This window comes from Dermochelys coriacea, chromosome 1 (genome assembly GCF_009764565.3).
Source record: "Dermochelys coriacea isolate rDerCor1 chromosome 1, rDerCor1.pri.v4, whole genome shotgun sequence".
Taxonomy (NCBI): Eukaryota; Metazoa; Chordata; order Testudines; family Dermochelyidae; genus Dermochelys; species Dermochelys coriacea.
Genome location: NC_050068.2, coordinates 273,452,844 through 273,471,842, shown reverse-complemented (window position 1 = coordinate 273,471,842; position 18,999 = coordinate 273,452,844). Strand labels below are relative to the sequence as shown.

Sequence of the window (18,999 nt, the reverse complement as noted above, 5' to 3'; positions counted from 1 at the left end):
ATTATTACAAAACATATTACTGGATGCATCAACACTGGAAAATGTACTGTGGTATAATGCTGTCTGGTCTTTATATAAGTATGATACATTGCCATGTTACAGCCTTTAAATACAGTAGGTTGGTCCATAGACTAGTTTTGTAAAACAGTTTATAACATGAGCAGGTCTGGTGTATGCACTGCCCATAGGAGATATGTGAACACCTTTCATGTTTGAACATGGTTCTAATTAAGTACCCGCCTACACTACAACAATAACGATGTTTTAACAGGGCAAAAACTTGACTGTGCACAAACCTCATGTCATAACATTGTTGATTCTTGTCTATGTACAAAAAACAACATTACAACCACAGTTTTACTTAAGTATCTAATGATACAGGCAATAGGAACAGAAATTAACAATAGATTTTTCCTTATATATTTTGCTTTTCTGCATATGAATCAAAGACTTGCACATCCAACAATGGAATGATAGTTATGCAAACACCATTTCTGGGCTGCAATTATTAGTAAAAGAGCCTTCAATCAAGGATACTTCCTTTGCAGTAAATAAAGACATCTGGACTTACTTCTAGAAGTATATAGGCTCTTCCCCCATCCCTCAATACTGCCAAATTCAGAATAAAAATAATTGGCCATATTGATCATGTGTCTACCAAAGACAGTAAAGTTCCATCGAGAATGGAACTCCTACTGTTCTGTACTCCAACCCCCCCCCCGCCCCCCCGGAACACCTCAGCAGTGCTGATATTGTTAACAAGATTTAGTAGGACTGAACTGTACTACAGCTTTGACCTTTTGTAGAACTGTTAGACAGTTAAAACACATGATTTGGTCCCATCTACTTAATGCTCAACTATATCATGAGGCTACCTTGCTGTAACCAGGTCACCCAGTAAAATAGGAATTACAGTGTAGATGGATTTAAATATTTAAATCAAATGGGGACATTAAAACAACTATGCCTCTATCAAATATTCTCTCATCATTAGTTACAGTGGCAAATACATATACAACAGTAATTCTAAAAAATTTCTATTTGATGAAAAATAAATTTCTGCCAAAGGGACGGAGAGGCTGTTTAAATTCAGAATCTTTGTTGGGTTTTAAGCAAAAGAGGTTTATTATTATTAACCTTTATAACAGCCAAAATACTGGAATTCATTCTAAATGTAGTGAGCACTAATATAAGTGGCAAAGATCAAAAACAAAAAACAAAAGCCAGAAAACTAACCAACATTCAATTGTCATTTTTATTACTGTTTTTCATAACAAAAAAATTACATTTAATCAATGTTAAATTTACATAGTTTCTTTTATCATTAAAATCAGTAGTTTAAAATCCACATACAGTAATTTTATTTCCCCCAAAATTCTCATAAAACCGATAGAATTAAAAATAGATATATTTATACCTTTGTTTCTCAGAGTATCAGATTTTCCAAAAATCTGTACACAGAATTAAAAGATTACAGTAGCAATGCTTCAATTATGGTTGAGACTGACATTTCCAAGTTTCTATTATCAGATCTTTATAATATTATAAAAATTGCTCCTATTGGGCAGAAGTGTTGCATTCTGAGTCTTATTTTTCTGTTTAAAAAAACCCTGAAATATGGGATAAGAAAGTTCTCTTGAATTGTTTGTCAGTTATAAGTGCCTTGAAAAAAGTGTAATATTTAAGAAACCTGTTCATTCTTATTTTCTGCTCAGACAGCCCAACAAGTTATTTTTAAACTTCCAATTCATAAAATAGTCCTCCAAGAGGAACACACTGTTTGCTAGGTTTTTAAAAAATAATAAATGTTAAAATTGAATAAAAATTGCATAGTCTGCATGCACAGTACTTCATTTCCCTCAATATAATAAGTATGCATGACATACAAGGTAGATGCCTATGCAAGCATGAATTCGTTTGGAAGTGTGCATGCTGAAACAAATTTATTTATGGTAAGGCTTTCACAAATGCTTATGACCATATAAAGCTTGTTCTTTCAGCATGTCATAGGCTGTAGTCTCTCAAAGTAGTAGGTCTACAGAGGAATGCAGAGGTATTCCTTGGCACACGTCAGTTTGGTGAATGTGCAAAGGACTGCCTTGCTGATCAATATAATTTGACAATTCCCTTATTCTGTATCAATTTATACAAATCAGATTTCAAATTAGTCATTTTAAAATAAATGACAGAGACTTATAATGCCCAATGCCACATAGTGACAATCATTTTTAGTATGGGCCTGCACTACACCCCTAATCCATAATTTTCCTCAACTAGTCACTCTTCCATCCCAGCAACCCTTGTCCCAACTTGCTGGCCACTTCTTTCCCTTCCTCCCTCCAATCCTTCACAAATTCTTGGAAATACCCCTGAACAAACACCCTTTTCCTTCTTGCCTCATTATTTCTAGAAAGTCCCTAGCCCTTTTACGACCCCACTTTCTCCCTCCAAACAGCCATCTCCTTTCCCTTCTGCCTAGCCCTGGAGTAATGAACCACCACCACCTACTATATCCCACTAGACCTTCCCCAGATTTTTATTGCTCACTTTCTGTCATTAATTTGTGGCTCTCTAACTGAAGGTAAGAGCTGTCAGTCCAACATCAAGATTGGTATCTAGTGGCTACTGATAGACAGCACAAGATAAATACAGAACGAAAAAAAACAACCCTGGATTTGCCAAAGCTTAAGCCAGTGCCTAGAAGAATTATTTAGAGGCCCCAAAACGCTTGGTACTGGCATTGTACTTTTTCTAGAATACACAATCCAATGATCACACACCTAAGAAACTTTATTTGATCATCCTATCTACGGTCACACATTTAAACAAATACCTTAGTGCAGTGGTTCTCAACCTGCAGGTCCAATCAGTACACAGTTGCAGCCCATGTGACATCCTTAGGGCCACACAGGCCATATACATATTGAATGAATGTGGCCCACATAGAGAGCTGCGTATGCAGCCCATAATAGTAAATAGGTGGAGAACCACTGCCTTAATGTTGTTATCCACACAAGCACCTCTTTACTTTACCTCCTAACATACTGGTATATAAAATATTACATATATGAAGAAAAAAAAAAAACAAGAAAGAATGCAAAAGATTATGTAAACATAATGGTAGTGTTGAGAATATAAACAAATGTCCAGAAATTGAGTGCTAGCTACTGCTTAGAGCACTCAGGATGTGCATACTAGTTCTGAGAATTCAAAGATGAGAGACAAATGTCAACATGACACCCATCCTTTTCTCTCTCACACTCAAGATAAATGCACCAGTTTCTTACCCACTATTGTAGGCTCGCCGGCCACACACACTCAATAGTCTCCCACCCCTAACCATCCCCTTCCCACCCCCCCAACCTCCACCTGGCCAACATTCTCATACTGCTAGCCCATCTTTCTAGTTCCACTACCTCTACCATTAGGGCAGGTGGGGCAGGTGTTGAAGAATCAAATTGCTTTCAGGAACTAGGGCAAGACTGAAGAGGAGTTCACGTGTGGAGGGGGGATATGAATTAAGGAATAAAGCGTGGCCAGTCCTAATGTTTCCTGTCTTCCAAGTAGTAAGAAAAGAGAAACTTTCATTCCTTTAAAAATAATATGACCTCTTCAAAACCCTTAGGAGTTGGCAGATCCCCAATAAAGTAAACACCTGGATGATTATACAACGTACTAAGGATTAAGGTTCTACTTCCCACACCAATGTTAACTCAGCCATGTACTATTGTATTATTTATTCTGTTAATTTATGTCGTAATACATATCTGCAATATAGTTAAGTAAACATTGCTGTGAGAACCTTAACTTCTGTAGATTTAAATTCTTAACCTTAATACTAAAGTAACATAGATTTTCTTTCACTTGATGTAAGAACACTTCAGGTCTAAAACAGGTCATGTTTTTCCTAAAACTAAAATATAAACTGAAATGTAAGCAATAATGAATCAAGACCTTACAAAAATAAAAACCTTAAAGTCATTACAAAAAGGCACTTTTAAATATTAATTCCCAGTATTTGCCAACCCACTTTCGTACACTTCAGCATAGGAGATTCAGTTCCTAAACTATTACAGGGAAGGCTCTCAGAGGAAATTCATGTATCAAATCATAGCCAGCCACTAATTTACTCTGAAGTTCTTCAGATAATAACTATCATCAGTGGCCATTTTATTTCTCAAACTTCCAAATTTGATTTTTATCTGCAGCATTACAAGTCCTCATTTGCACATCAGGCCGACCCTCAGAAGTACGATAAGCACTAAGGCACTTTCCTGAATGAGGATGATAAATAGTCCCATCCTCTTTAAAATGCCATATGTTATTTTCTGGGATAGGGGATCTATCTTTTGGGCAGTTCCTCATGCCAATGAAATCCTTTTGTTCAGGGACTTCAGCACACAGTTCAGTCACAGAGTTAAACCTAATTTCTTTACTCGATGTATATTCAAAGAACTGATTGCCTCCTTGACCGTGACATCCAAAGAGAGACACGTGAGTCCCAGTAGGATTATGTTCAGGTGAATTGTAGTCTAGACATTCTGATGATATTCCCATACTGTGGATAGCTCCATGCCAGCCTGGACGATCCTCTGGTACATGCAAGTTGGAAAAAATATTTTTCAAATACCAGTCAAAACTCTTACATTTCAAACGCTCTCTTAGTAGTTTTCTTTCAGAAATATCACCATAATTTTCTTTTCTTGCTGGAGGATTTCTGTTGTAAAAATGTTCTTTATACTCATCCATCCACACTTCAGCAGCACGTGCCGTGTTCTGAAGGAAATTTGGCCTTGCATATGGAGCCCGCTTTGGAAACACATGGCCTACATGGGAACAAGGATGGATCTCCAACGTGCCGCCACATTGCCACACCCTAAATGATAGTTCTAAATTCTCCCCACCCCAGACATCCATCCCTGTGTCATATGTACCAAGATACTCAAAATATTTCTTACTAACTGCAAATAGCCCACCAGCCATAGTTGGGGATCTAATGGGGTCAGTTTTAGATTTCCATCTTTGACGTTCATGTTCAGGTACAGAATGCCACTGAAAAGTCAATCGCCAGTCAAATCCCCCAATCATGGGCTCCCCCGTCTGCATGTAGAATTCAAATGTATTCCAATCAATGGTATCTATAACAGGACAAATGATCACAGTCTCATTCTCAACAATCCTCTCTAAAAGTGGTTCCAGCCAACCAGAGTTACACTCACAATGACAGTCTAGGAATGTGAGGACATCACCAGTAGCAAAGGTAGCTCCAATTAAGCGTGCACGAACCAGTCCTTCTCGTTTGCTGGTTCTTATCAAACGAACTCTTTTCAGGTTACTAATGTACTTTTCAAGTTCAGCCTTCAGATATATTTTATCACTCAAGTCATCCACTAGTATAATCTCTTTTAGAAGTACTGCAGGAGATGTTTCAAGAACGCTGTGAATTGTCCGCAGTAAGGTTGACCAAGCTTCATTATAGAAAGCAATTATAACGGATGTAGTTGGAAGTTTTCTATAGTTGTAAGATTTGGCTTTACATTCATACATTCGATTGTCCTGTATGTGACGATGCAGAGATATTTTGTCACTCAAATAAATATTAATTGCATATTTTTCAATCAGCTCTTCTTCTAGTTTCTTTTCCTCAGGTGTCAACTGTGGACGAGAGGCCTTACCCCATTCTCCTAGCGCAGAAGAATCAGGAGGGGATTTTTCATAAACTGGACGAGCCAAATCCTCTGCTTTTTCTGGTCTGTTAGAAAAGTGCCTCTCCCATCTCCCATTGGGGACGCTGTCTCCGGTGAAGGAGGCATGGAAGGTAGAAACACACAGCTCCACTACGAAGTAGGCAACCATCAAGAGGCCAAGCAACAGGCAGCTTCTGCCAAGCCAAGTCCATCTTCTGGCCAGACGGATCCTCATTGCAAGCGATTAAAACGGGCAGGGAGAGCTGCAAGTTATTGCAGCGCTCTGCCCCTTCGTGGCACGGCCGGGAGCCGCGGGAGGGCAGCAGTTTCGGGCCCAGCCTGCTGGGAAGGGGGCGGCAGGGTTGCGGCAAGTCCTCTTCCTCCCGGATATAGTCCGGAGCGGGGATGCGGAGCAGCAAAAAAACAACGAAGCTGCTTCCCGCCCCCGCTTTCTCGTGCCTTACTTCCTCCTCTCTGGCCCCGGGACAAACCCCTCCCCCGGACCCTCTCCCTCCGCCCTGCGGTTTGCTCAAAAAGTTGTCGCTTAAAAAAGGGGCAGGGAGGCCTTGGCCCGTCCGACACAGAGAAACGCCTCCCCCCCCCCCCGTGCGCCAGCCCCGCCTCCGCCGGCCCCACCCGCCGGGGAGCGGAGCGACACCCGCGGCCACACGAGCACGCTTCTCCGGAAGCCGCTGAGAAAAACTTTCCTCAGTCGTCCCGGAGAGCAAACACCGCCTCCCGCCCAAGCGACAACCTGTAGGGGCCACCCCCCCTGTAGCCATCCTCTCGCTCCCCGCCCCGCCCCGCCTCATGGAGTCCAGTCCCCTGGCAGGACCGGGGCGTCTGGCTCCCACACAAAGCGTTCAGCGCAAGCCTGCACGCCAACGCGCGACAAAGCTAACAAACTCACCAAGTGCCCTGGTGCTCGGGCTGAAGTCAACGCCGGTGACTGCAGCCTTATGGCCTTTAAAGGGACGAATTAAGAGAGGATCCTCCTGGAGAAGAAGTTAATACATTCGTTAAGTCTCTAAGGTGCCACAAGTACTCCTGTTCTCCTTGCCGATACAGACTAACGCAGCTGCTACTCTGAAACCTTTAAGTATCTGAGAACTGAGCTTTGTGTCATCACCTGATTTCTGTTCTGTCGACCCGGCACTCGCCATGTTATGACGACACCGAGATCAATATTGAAAGGAGGTAGCTTCTCTCAGATACAATTGAAAGATTCTGGGAAAGCAGCCGCGCGTTGGCCCAGAATAAAACTTACTTTCATTATAATAAGGGGAGGGGGGGAGAGTACTGCAAAGCACCCTAAAAGCTAGAACGCTGCTCAAGGTTGCATTACGCGGAGAAGTGCGGTGACCGGCAAGAGAGGCCCAGGCACAAGTGCTGGCGTCTAGATGTGGCCATGGAGAAAAATCCCGAGAGGACAGGCCCTACACAATGTCCCTATTATAGCACAGATGTTCCCGAACAACAACCCGCCGCCCATGTGGAATCTGGCCTCGGATGGCTGTAAAACACGCCGTGCAACAAACGGGACTGATATAGCAAATCATATGCAAGGCCACCCTCCTGCTCCCCTTTAAGGGACTGTAACTCTCCTGGGACAAATCAAAGTGAACGGGCGTTCTGATTCGCAAAAAGAAAAGGAGGACTTGTGGCACCTTAGAGACTAACAAATTTATTTGAGCATAAGCATCCGATGAAGTGAGCTGAAGCTCACGAAAGCTTAGGCTCAAATAAATTTGTTAGTCTCTAAGGTGCCACAAGTTCTCCTTTTCTTTTTGCGAATACAGACTAACAGGGCTGCTACTCTGAAACCTGTCGTTTTGGTTTGGTTACCCCAAACGAAAACCCTTTAACAGCTATTGGACGCCCCCCCCGTCTTTCAAGGGCAGGGGTTTTCCCTTGGCACAGCGAGCTGTGACAAGCTTCCCCCGTTATGAAAATGCATCCGATGAAGTGGGCTGTAGCTCACGAAAGCTTATGCTCTAATAAATTTGTTAGTCTCTAAGGTGCCAAGGGTACTCCTTTTCTTTTCCCGTTATCTTTGGGCTCCCTTCCAGTTGACCAGTTCGCTCGCTGAGGAGCGTCCATCGCCGATCTGCCCAGAGGCCCATCACCGTGACAGCTGAGAGCTGCCCTTAGCGGTAACAACAGGAGCAGAGGAAAACACGGGGCACTAGCGGGGCTTGTCACGTCCCCTGGGAGCGGTGGGTGGCCGGGTTACGTGGCTCTAACGCCGCGGCGCAGGCTCGCACGCCCCGGGGGAGAAGGGGCAGCGCATGGGACAGGGCCAGAAGGCGCGGAGCGCAGCCGGCTGGAGACACGCTCCTCAGTTCGGGGCCCGGCGGGCGGCTGCCCGGGGCTCCCCCAGCGCAGTCAGCGGGGGCCCGCCCCTCCCAGCGCGCACAGCGGAGCTGCCGGGTCCCTCCCTTTCCTCCGCCCCAGGAGCGGGGCTCGGCGGGCAGCGTCTCCCCCAGGCCCGCCCGCTCCCTTACCAGCACAGACGCCATGGGACAGGGGCCCGGCGCGCCCACTCCAGGCGCTGCGATCCCCTGCCCTGAAGCGCCAGCGGCCACCCCACGGCGCGGTCAAACGCCCCGCGCTCCAGACCCGACTAGCCGAGCCCCGAATTGGACCCCAGCCGCAGCCCCCGCCTTGCTGAGGGCCCCATCCACCCGTGTGAGCGCGGCGCCGAGCTTAGAGCCGCATCCATGCGATAGGCATTCGACTCGCCCTTAAAGAAACAGTGAGCCCCACCCCCAAGTTGCTTGGTTACCATGAGCGTCCATGTCCCATTCTGCGCAGCCCCCTCCCCCGTCAGGGACCACGCCCCCCAGAGCGGCCCGCGCGCTACCGCTCTAGCCTCAACGCTCCGCGCGCAGCTCCGCGCCTGGCCTGCCTCGGCCCCCGCCAGAGCGCGGGCGCCTCTGCCTCAGCAGCACGGGCCCAGCGCGCCTGAACTCCCAACGGCGCTTGAGCTGCTGACCCGCCGCCCCGGGGAGGAGCGGGCCGAGCAAGGCGGCCGTGGAGTGAGAGATCACCCCGCAGAGCCAGTTTTGGGGAGCCGCACTCAAGGGGGAGCCACCGTCGTTTCTGACGCCTTAGGAGTCAGGGAGAGTTAGACTCAAAACCCCCTCACGTCAGCCATGCTCCATCCGTGTGGTGGAGGGGGAGCTGTTGGGCGGGGAAAGGGACTCACGCTCCTGGGGGCTGGGCTGGGGGCTCCGAGCCGGGCGTGGAAGGATGAGGTTTGAATGGTAAATGTGGGCAAATGGCAGTGAATTTAAATTTCACACACAGGGTTCAAAAAAAAAAAATACATTCATCTGCACCCATCGAAACGCAGGACAGGCAAAGTAAGCAAAACGCTGCTTGAGGACACGAGTTTAATTGAAGACTAGGCCCTTTGTATTTTTAACAGGTGGTATGGACAATTTGTGTTTGAACCCTTAGAAAGCTCTAACTTTTAAAATCTCACTGTTCATTGTCATTAAATAATTGTCTTCCCCCCCCCCCAATTTCCCACAACTGAACATTTAATTCAAGTAGTTATTTTTTTTTAAAATGCTTAAAATTAAACCTATATTATCTACCAAAATTTTAAAAATTGAGTTCTGCTAAGACTACTTCTACTTGAAGTATGATGCTGAATGAATTCCACAGCGTTAGGGAATCCAATGCACAGTAGCAGATTTCAGGGACTTCCATGTTGGTTTCCCCTTATAGAAGAAATCAGTGATGCAGAATCTAAGTATTTTAAATGGGGTAGCTTATTTTAATTTACACCATATAAAATCAATACGTCAAAGATTGAGGTGATCTGAAATTACAGTAATTGAGGATGTATATGCAAAAAGAAAAGGAGTACTTGTGGCACCTTAGAGACTAACACATTTATTAGAGCATAAGCTTTCGTGAGCTACAGCTCACTTCATCGGATGCATTTGGTGGAAAAAACAGAGGAGAGATTTATATACACACACACAGAGAACATGAAACAATGGGTTTATCATACACACTGTAAGGAGAGTGATCACTTAAGATAAGCCATCACCAGAAGCAGGGGGGGGAAAGGAGGAAAACCTTTCATGGTGACAAGCAAGGTAGGCTAATTCCAGCAGTTAACAAGAATATCAGAGGAACAGTGGGGGGTGAGGTGGGAGAGAGAAATACCATGGGGAAATAGTTTTACTTTGTGTAATGACTCATCCATTCCCAGTCTCTATTCAAGCCTAAATTAATTGTATCCAGTTTGCAAATTAATTCCAATTCAGCAGTCTCTCGTTGGAGTCTGTTTTTGAAGCTTTTTTGTTGAAGTATAGCCACTCTTAGGTCTGTGATCGAGTGACCAGAGAGATTGAAGTGTTCTCCAACTGGTTTTTGAATGTTATAATTCTTGACGTCTGATTTGTGTCCATTCATCCTCCTCTAAGACCACTTTTCACCACTCTTTGAACAAAGGCAGTCAAGCAGCACACAAGCAACCCCTTCTTTCACCCATACCCAGGGAGAAACTCTAATCCCAAAATTGACTAGTTAGAGACAGGGAGATAGATCAAACTTTCCTGCTGCTTGCAACAGCTCCTCCCAAGCAAACCATTGCAAAACTAATAGTAGCAGTATTCCTTCAAGCCTGAACAGTACTTGTCCAATAAGAGAAACATTAAATCTACAGGTAACAGTGCTAGCTACTGATTCTTGACATAAAAATATGTATAAAAATGGCTGAAAATGGGCAGAATCCAGAATTTCTTTAGCCATCATTTAATGGGGTATGGACTGAATCAGATCACAAAAATTCCTTCTCCCAGATGTTGCATTCTTTAAAGCCAGACAGGAAGAAACGGATAAACCCCAAATAAAGCAATCATGAAGGAGACTACTTACTGATCTCAAGGAAAGGAGAAAATACTTATAGAAAAGGTAATGTAATATATAGGATAGCTTAGTATTCTTTTGTTCTATACTATTTACTTTTCTGTATTTTCTATGTCAAATATTATTGCTTTATTCAAGTAATTGAAACTGGTGGCTGTTATTAAGGCGATTCCACAACAGAAGAAATGAATCAATGCTAAAAGGAGGAGGTGTTGCGCCTTGAGCATTTGATAACATATAAACAAAGAGTGAGATGGGTCTAAAAATTGTGCTGCCAGGATATAGGAAGGCTAGGGACCAGGAAAAGGATTTGGGAGGAGCTTGGGTTGCACCGTAGTTTTGTATTGGTCATTTTCTGAATCTTATTTTCATAGTAAACATTTATGAAATCGTTGTGGCTTACGTAAACAGCTTTGGCAAACTTTCATATTTCACTGAGAATTTTAGTTAGAAGCTCTCTCTAAAAACCACATTATTTGTTATTCTTTGATATTTTGGCAGAGACAGATAAGGTGAGCTTATTGTGGAGTGCCAGTAACCACTGCATAGTTTGGGCTAGCTTTCAATTACAAGCCTACTTTTAAATCCCTTCTCTCTACCCCACAGCTTCCCCCGAAAAAAGTTAATCCTCCTAAAATTTCACATACTACATCTCATCTAGTCTGGAAATTTAAATTTTGTCTTATTTCTAAAATGGTTTGGTCTATAAACTTCATGTTTCTTTCAATTTGTTGACCTTGGTGGACTTTGGGGGGTGAGTGGTTGTGGGGAGAGCAGAAGATACCAAAGGCCAAGATTTTCAGAAGCTTTTGATTTTCCTAGTAATTCTGAGTATTTAACTTGAGACCTTAAGGGATCCAAATTGTTAGAAAGGGCCTATCACCTCTCCTCTGAAAACCTGGCTCCTTTAAAAGGTGGCCCCAGTTGGTACTAAAAATCATTAGTCACTTTTGAAAATCTTGATGTCATGGTTATGCGACTAGCACTTCTGGTCTTTGATTGCATTCCCCACAGTGTACAGAAGCTCAAAGCCTGGTCTATAAACCAGGCTTGCCCTGCGGGGCTGACGGTGTTTGGGTACCTGCACAGCCCTTCCCTTAGGCAGGCTGTAGTTGGTTGTATACAGTGAGGCAGCCTTCTTAAAACCAAAATATTGTTTATTTTAATAGTAGGAACAAAGCAGTTAAAAGGGAAAAAAATTGATTTTAAGACGTGTAGACTATTGATTTTACCTAAAAGCTTCCATTCCCATTCCCATCTCCTGATTGTATCCTAGGCAGGACTAACTTCTTCAGGCACCCTTAGTGGAGTATCACATGTCTCAATGTGTTTCCCCTAAACAGCTGTCCTTGGTCGAATGTTCCCTTTTAAACCTACCTGAGTTCTTTTGATTGCCTGGGATCACAGGCCTTTTCCTGTCCTGGTCCAAAGCACTTTTGTAGGGTAGCTAAAGGAGAAGCAAAAATCAAAGCTAGTAGTCCAGGCATTGTCTCTTAACAATTCTCCCTTCACCTTCTCCCCTCTCCCCACCCAAGACCCTTTAGCCTCCAGCCCTCCACCAACTTGCCAAGTTTTGTGCAACTCCATGTCTTAACGCCAGTCTCTGGTCGCTGCAGGGTTTATTGGCCTTAAACTGAAATTTACAGTCATGTGCAAATTTTTTCATGAGCTAATTTACATAAAATGTTACATAGATCTGCAAAAAAACTTGGAAGCTATGAATATGACTAGGAAGCAGAGGTAGGGGTCTTAAGCAGTAGAAGGAAGTGTGTTCCTTCTCAAGAACTAGGAAATGATTGTGCTCTACTGCTCAGCAATGAGGCTCTGTCCTCTCATCTCCTAAATTTCAGTTGATGACAGAGAAAGGAAGAGAAATAGCAGAGGAGAGTGGCTGTTGCAGGCCTCCCCAGTGGTGTAGTGGTAAAAAAAAAGAAGTGGGTAGACTAACAACGCAAACTCAATGTTCCTCAAAATAAATAGTGGGTAAACTCTGTTTACCTGCATTTACCCATAACTACAATATGTGCTTCACAAAACATCACCACCACCCTGCATGCAAGCTATTAATTAGCTAAGCATCTCCAAAAGAAGAGAAGTGGCACCTTAGAGACTAACAAATTTATTTGAGCATAAGCTTTCATGGGCTAAACCCACTTCATAGGATGCATGCAGTGGAAAATACAGTAGGAAGATACATACATACATACACACACACACACACACACACACACACACAACATGAAACAATGGGTGTTATACACACTATAACAAGAGTGATCAGTTAAGGTGAGCTATTACCAGCAAGAGAGGAAACAAAAAAAAACCTTTTGTAGTGATAATCAAGATGGACCATTTCCAGTACTTGACAAGAAAATGTGAAGAACAGGAGGGGAGAAAATAAACAATTTCCCCATGTGTATTTCCCCCCCCCCCCAGTGTTCCTCACATGTTGTCAACTGCCGGAAATGGCCCATCTTGATTATCACTACAAAAGGTTCCCCTCCTTCCCCCCGGTAATAGCTCACTTTAACTGATCACTTTCGTTATAATGTGTATGATAACACCCATTGTTTCATGTTCTCTCTGTGTATATGTATATCTATCTATCTTCCTACTGTATTTTCCACTGCATGCATCCGATGAAGTGGGTTTTAGCCCACGAAAGCTTATGCTCAAATAAATTTGTTAGTCTCTAAGGTGCCACAAGTACTCCTGTTCTTTTTGCGGATACAGACTAACACGGCTGCTACTCTGAAACTAAGCATCTCAGTAGACTTGAGGTAGCAGCAATGATGTCTCTTGGCTTGCCTCTGTCTTCCCTCCCTTTTCTTCCCCCTCCTCCTCGTAGGCAGGCAGGAGGTTTAAGAAGTGAACACTTGTTCACAGCCAGCTCAACTCTTTCCCTACCTGAGCTCCTCTTCCCTTTCCAGCTAGCTCTGTGTCACAATAGGGCAGAATTAGGAACCTGCCTGAGTAGAGAATGAGCTGTGCAGATTTGAGAGTGGAGTCCCAGCTGCGGGCCTGCCAGTAGGCCGCAACTACTTCTCCTTTCCCCTTGAGGGACAGATACCGTGGGTAAGTTGGAGAGGAGGAAGCCTTAGGGAGAGGCAAAGCATGGATGAATTCGTACAGGGGCACTTGGGAGACAAAGCCTTTGGGATGGAGGTGATCATTTTTATGAATATATGTGTAACAGAAGGTGTAGGCAAGGGAGATTGGGCAAGGCAGGGGATTGTGGAGATCTGGAAGAGGTCTGGATTGACTCAGGAGCCCTGGGAGAAGCAGAGCAAAAGAAAATAGGGAAAACATGAGGGACAAAGGGGTCATAAAGCAAAGTGAGATCATGGGAGGCAGAGTGGTGGACCATCATAGGTGTAAATTTGAAACCTTCAGGGTAGAAGAATATTAGGTGTTGGGTAGAGGGAGTGGAGGACTTTGGAAGAGGAAATAGAAGGATAGCTGAGAAGAAAGACTGAAAATGAAAAAGGGCTGCCCCTCCCTTTCTCCTGCATTGATATCAAAGATAGGTCCCCAGTCCAGTGAGGAGCAAGGAAGAGTATGTTCTAAGCAGTGAAGAAATGGGTTCCCTCAGCCTCCCATTGCAAATGTCTGTAGAATGAAAAATGCAGTCCTTAGCTTTCTGCACAAGGTGGGAGTAAAGGGGAAAGGGACAGATTCTGTAGTCCTCTCAGAGTTGAGGGGTTTGGGCAGAGAGGAGGTTCCCCAGTCAGTTCTCATTGCTTCCAGAAAGACACTGGGCCCAAAATTCAGAAACAGCAGGAGCTTTGCCTCTTTTACTGGTAAAAAAACTCTCTTTCAAGGTCTAGGGCCTTAAACGTGCATGTGAGCTCCCCCAAAGCAGTGCATGATAGTAAGTTAAACTAAAGTTATACACAAAGAGATGGCAAATATACATAATAAAAAATGAAAATATTTGTTCTCTCATTTAAAAAAAAATTGAATCAGAGATTATTGGTAACAAAATTTGTAATAATTCTGAAAATTCTCATATTTGCCTGTGTCCTTTTAAGGTTCAGAATGATTGTTCTGTGATACAAAAGTACCATCTACTGTACCAAGTTATTGCACAGCTTCGATGACAGTAATAAATGATGCCTCAAAAAATAGCATCAAAATACTATGTTTCATTTGGCAGTCACTCCAGTAGCTGTGTGGAAGGGCCTCAGGTACTGAGTGAAAATAGGTTTTTTTTGCTAGAAGTGTTAGTCCAACATGAAAATCCTCATCATTGTGAATGAGAGAGTCAGCAAGTAAAAAATGTCTTTTCCCAAGCTTGGGAACAAAAGCATTGTTTTAATGGCTGACATCCCTAGGAAAAACTGTATTTTATATATAAACATTCAAAAACAATGCTAAATGAAAAGATTGCAAAGTCACACACTCAAGTTAGGAAAGAACAGAACTAAGGTTGCCTGTGCAACCTTACATTTTGCCACATTATGCATATACAGTAGGATAAAAAATGTTAATTACTGATCACATTTTTCATGTAATTAAAGACTACTATAATACATATCCACAAGGTGGCCAAATTAAAGTTGCAGAAGAAACCTTAAGTCAGTCCTTTCCTAGCTTGAGTGTTTTACTTTGCAACCTTATATTTTTATAGATTTTTTTTTTACTGTAGTTCCCTAATTTTTAAAACAAAATTGAAATGTGAGAAATCCTATTATGTGGGACCATATTGACCCCCAACTTGGGTCTCAGCAGCGGTCAGACCTTTTGATCACAGCATAGTTTTAACAGAGTAACTGGTAGCAGTAGTAGGTTGAGTATGTGGATAGGCACAAGAGGGAATGCAACACACTTTTCTAGTGATGCTCAAATAAATTTGTTAGTCTCTAAGGTGCCACAAGTACTCCTTTTCTTTTTTGCGAATACAGACTAACACGGCTGCTACTCTGAAACTTTGCTAGTGAGTTTCAGAGCTGTTTGCTGACAAAAGGAATGCAGACATTCAAGTCTCCTGGGTTCAGTTCCAGGTTCTAGAGGGGACTGTGCACTCATGGTTATAGACCTCTGGCCCCCTCTCCCTTACTCCTAGCTCCTATGCTAGTTCCCCTACTCCTATATACCCTCAAGTTCCTGGCTCCTGCCCCCTCTCCTGCCTCTCCTCCTCTGGCTTCTGCATATAGAATTGAATACAGGTATCAGAGCATGGGTCATTCTAGATATTTTTAAATATGCCAGACATGCCAGTATCATTTCTAGCTCATGGTTAGCTAACATACCACACTAAAATTCAGGCCATTCCCCTGCACAATTCTCCTCCACTTGCAAAGTTTAGGCTCCAATCTTGCAGTGAGCACCAGGTGGGCAGATTCATGTGCGTTCCTGCAACCCTACTGAGGGCCTTAGTCTGTTAAAAGAAATCTCTTATTTCCTCTCATTATCTTCTGATATGGTACTGGAGATTGACTTCAAGCTGATGTTTTATTTTAAAAAACAGTTTTCATTTGAAATTGCATGTAGTAGTATTATTTGTAATAAGAGATTTTTATTAAAAAAAAAAGTTAAAATTTCTCCTCCACCCCAAGTTTGTTTTCTTGCTTTGACTGTACATAAAGTGCTGTCAGTGCAGTTTCTCTATTTTGTCTTGCATTGCTCATGTGCCTCTTCTGGCCAGGCCCTGTGAAAGGGTGTTCAACAGCAGAAGAGCTGAAACTGAAAAAATAGCAGGTACGTGTATGCAGAGATGAAGGGGAGGGAGAAGGAGGTGTGCTTCTGAACATTTGCTGTTGCTCCTGGTTCTGCCTAAAAGATCCCTATAAACATCAGTATGGAACAGGAAATGAGATTTCCATGTTTTGAAAATGTCAGAACATACTATTTAAAGCAGAGGTGGGCAAACTAGGGCCTGCAGGCCACATCCGGCCCATGGGACTGTCCTGCCTAGCCCATGAGCTCCTGGCCCGGGAGGCTAGCCCCCGGCCCCTCGCCCACTGCCACCTCCCACTCAGGATGGGGAGTGGGGGGAGTCCCAGGGGGCGGTTAGGGGTGGGGGTCCCGGGAGGGAGTGGTTAGGGGACAAGGAGCGGGGGTTGGATGGGTGGGGAGTTCTGAGGGGGACAGTCAGGGGGCAGATAGGGGGCAGGGGCCAGGCTGTTCAGGGAGGCACAGCCTTCCCAGCTCTCTATACAATTTCGCACCCCGATGCGGCCCTCGGGCCAAAAAGTTTGCCCACCCCTGATTTAAAAAGGAGCTCCCTGAATGTTTATTTTTGGAAATTAAAGAACTCCTGTTGACAATGTCCCTTTAAGAGTTTTCAAAAGGGAGTATGGGATTTAGGCCATATTTCTTCTACTTCCCCTTTCACAACTGTTTTGATGGAGGGTATGTAACTTTCAACCTTAACATTTAGGCCTTGTTTACACTGTGCAAGTTTCTGCACAGTAACTCCCAAAGTGTACACACTGCCATGACACTTAGTGTGCAGAAACTGCGCAGTTGTAGCACTGTAAAAAAACCACCCCAACGAGAGAAGTACAGCTTTCTGCACCAGGGCTACTGTGCTGCAATGCCAGTGTAGACACTGTGGTCAATTACAGTGCTGCGATTGACCTCCAGGAGGTGTCCCACAATGCCTGTTTTCGCCTCTCTGGTCATCGGGTTGAACTCTACTGCCCTGCCCTCAGGTGTCCAACCGTCATCCCCACCCCCTAAATTCCTTTGGAATTTTGAAAGTCCCCTTCCTGTTTGCTTGGTGATGCTTGCAGTAGTCTCAGCGCTTCTTTGCAGGTGGCCATGCCTGCTCCACGCTCCAGGTGATCCCCCTCTTGGAGCAATGCCGAGCTGCTGGACCTCATCAGCATTTGGGGAGAGGAGGCTGTCCAGTCCCAGCTGCTCTCCAGCTATAGGAATTATGATACCTATGGCCAGATTTCACGATGCATGAGAGAAAGGGGCTAGGACTTGGACATGTTGCAGTGCAGGGTCAAAGTGTAGGAGCTGTGGAATGCCTACCACAAGGTACAGGAGGCAAACTACCTCTCCGGTGCTACACCCACAAGCTGCCGGTTCTACAAAGAGCTGGATGCAATATTCGGTGGTGACCTCACTTCCACTGCAAAGACCACTGTGGGCATGCCAGTCAAAAATGGACCGAGCCAGGAGGAGGAAATCTTGGATGAGGATGTGGAGGGAGACCCAGAGGTAGAGGATGACTCAGAGAGGTCAGAGATGCATGCAGCCAGGAGCTCTTTTCTACCCCCGAGGAGGCTAGCACGTCACAGCTGTTGGATGTTGGCAAAGCACAAACAGGAGAGGAGGCCCCTGGTAAGTGGATTTGATTTTCAGAATCACTGAAGCAAATTGTTGGGGAAGGAGGATTGCAGGAAGTGGGCTTGTCTCCCACCGCATGCCTATTTGGAGTGGCGGAACAGGCTGTTGATTGACTCCCTCACTTCATGGGAATCTCCCTCAGAGATCTCCAGGAAACTCTCTTAGAGATACTGGGCAATCCGTTGCTGCAGGTTCTTCAGCAGAGCTGCTCTGTTTCTTGCCTCATTAACGGTAACTGTCCTGCACCACTGTGCCGTCACGGGGGGAGAAAGGGACCATTGCTGCACACAGGCGAGCTGCATAAGGGCTAGGGCGGAAGCCGCAGTCTTGAAGAACACTTTCCCTTGATTCCCTGCTCACCTTCAGCAGCGAGATATCTTCCAAAATGATCACATCCTGTGGAAAGTGTGGGGACAGGAATGATTATCAGGCCCACCCTACCGTGCTGGCTGTCCCCAAGAGCCCCGTGCCCAGTGTACAGCAGGATCCGGGAAGAGTGATTTACCCTGCCCCTGCAGCTACTCACCATTTTAGGGGTCTTGTGGCTCATGTGCTTGCCTGAGGTCAGCCAGTTAGTGACAGGTGTGAGAGTGGCTGTGTTTTAAATCACTGAATCAGTGTTCTGTGTGTTGCAAACAATACTGGTTCTGTAGAATGTTGCATTTAAATTTCACAGAGATGATCTTGGGAGCCCAGCCTCCCTTTTTGTTATTGGCTGAGCGGCTGCGCACAATTAGAAAGCGGCCAAGAATTACTAAGGAGGACTTTCTGGGTGATGTTATGATGCACTCCGCTGCCGAGAAACAGGAATTGAAGGAGGGATGGGACAGCGAGAAGAGGGACTGAAAGGAGAATGCGGCACGCCAGAATGAAGCCATGGAGAGGCTCTTAAAGGTTATGGAGTGCCAAGCAGACATGCTCCAGGCGATACTAGCTCTTCAAATCAAGCAGCTCCATGCCCGCTCTCCCCTGCAGCCACTGTTGCAAATCTCTTTCCCATCCTCCCCCAGACACTGCCAACGCACTCTTATCAACCTTCTGGCTCCAGCCTACACCTGTAGTATTCCACTCATCCCACCACGCAGTCCAGCACTGCGGACTCCCATTACCCACTGCACTCAAC

At 44.6% G+C, this 18,999-nt stretch overlaps 2 protein-coding genes across 7 annotated transcripts in view; both read right to left on the bottom strand.

Annotated features, from left to right (window-relative positions):
• The window catches only part of POC1B (POC1 centriolar protein B), a 97,766-nt gene extending 89,332 nt beyond the window's left edge, over positions 1–8,434 (bottom strand). For 2 of the 6 annotated variants that reach the window (XM_043492479.1, XM_038397095.2), the window contains exons 1-2: positions 8,192–8,431; positions 6,598–6,682 (exon numbers count right to left, since the gene is read on the bottom strand). In XM_043492479.1, coding sequence (XP_043348414.1) covers positions 6,598–6,682; positions 8,192–8,206 — 100 coding nt within the window. In that variant the 5' untranslated portion in view covers positions 8,207–8,431. Of the gene's footprint in view, positions 1–6,597; positions 6,684–8,191 lie in introns of those variants that run through there. The other 4 variants (XM_038397042.2, XM_038397031.2, XM_038397052.2 and 1 more) reach the window with 4 other exon arrangements.
• LOC119853675 (polypeptide N-acetylgalactosaminyltransferase 4-like) lies at positions 1,242–6,204 on the bottom strand. The gene has a single exon (XM_038397017.2). The coding sequence runs from the start codon at positions 5,920–5,922 to the stop codon at positions 4,171–4,173; it is 1,752 nt and encodes a 583-aa protein (XP_038252945.1). The 5' UTR covers positions 5,923–6,204; the 3' UTR covers positions 1,242–4,170.
• Positions 8,435–18,999: the final 10,565 nt, after the last annotated feature.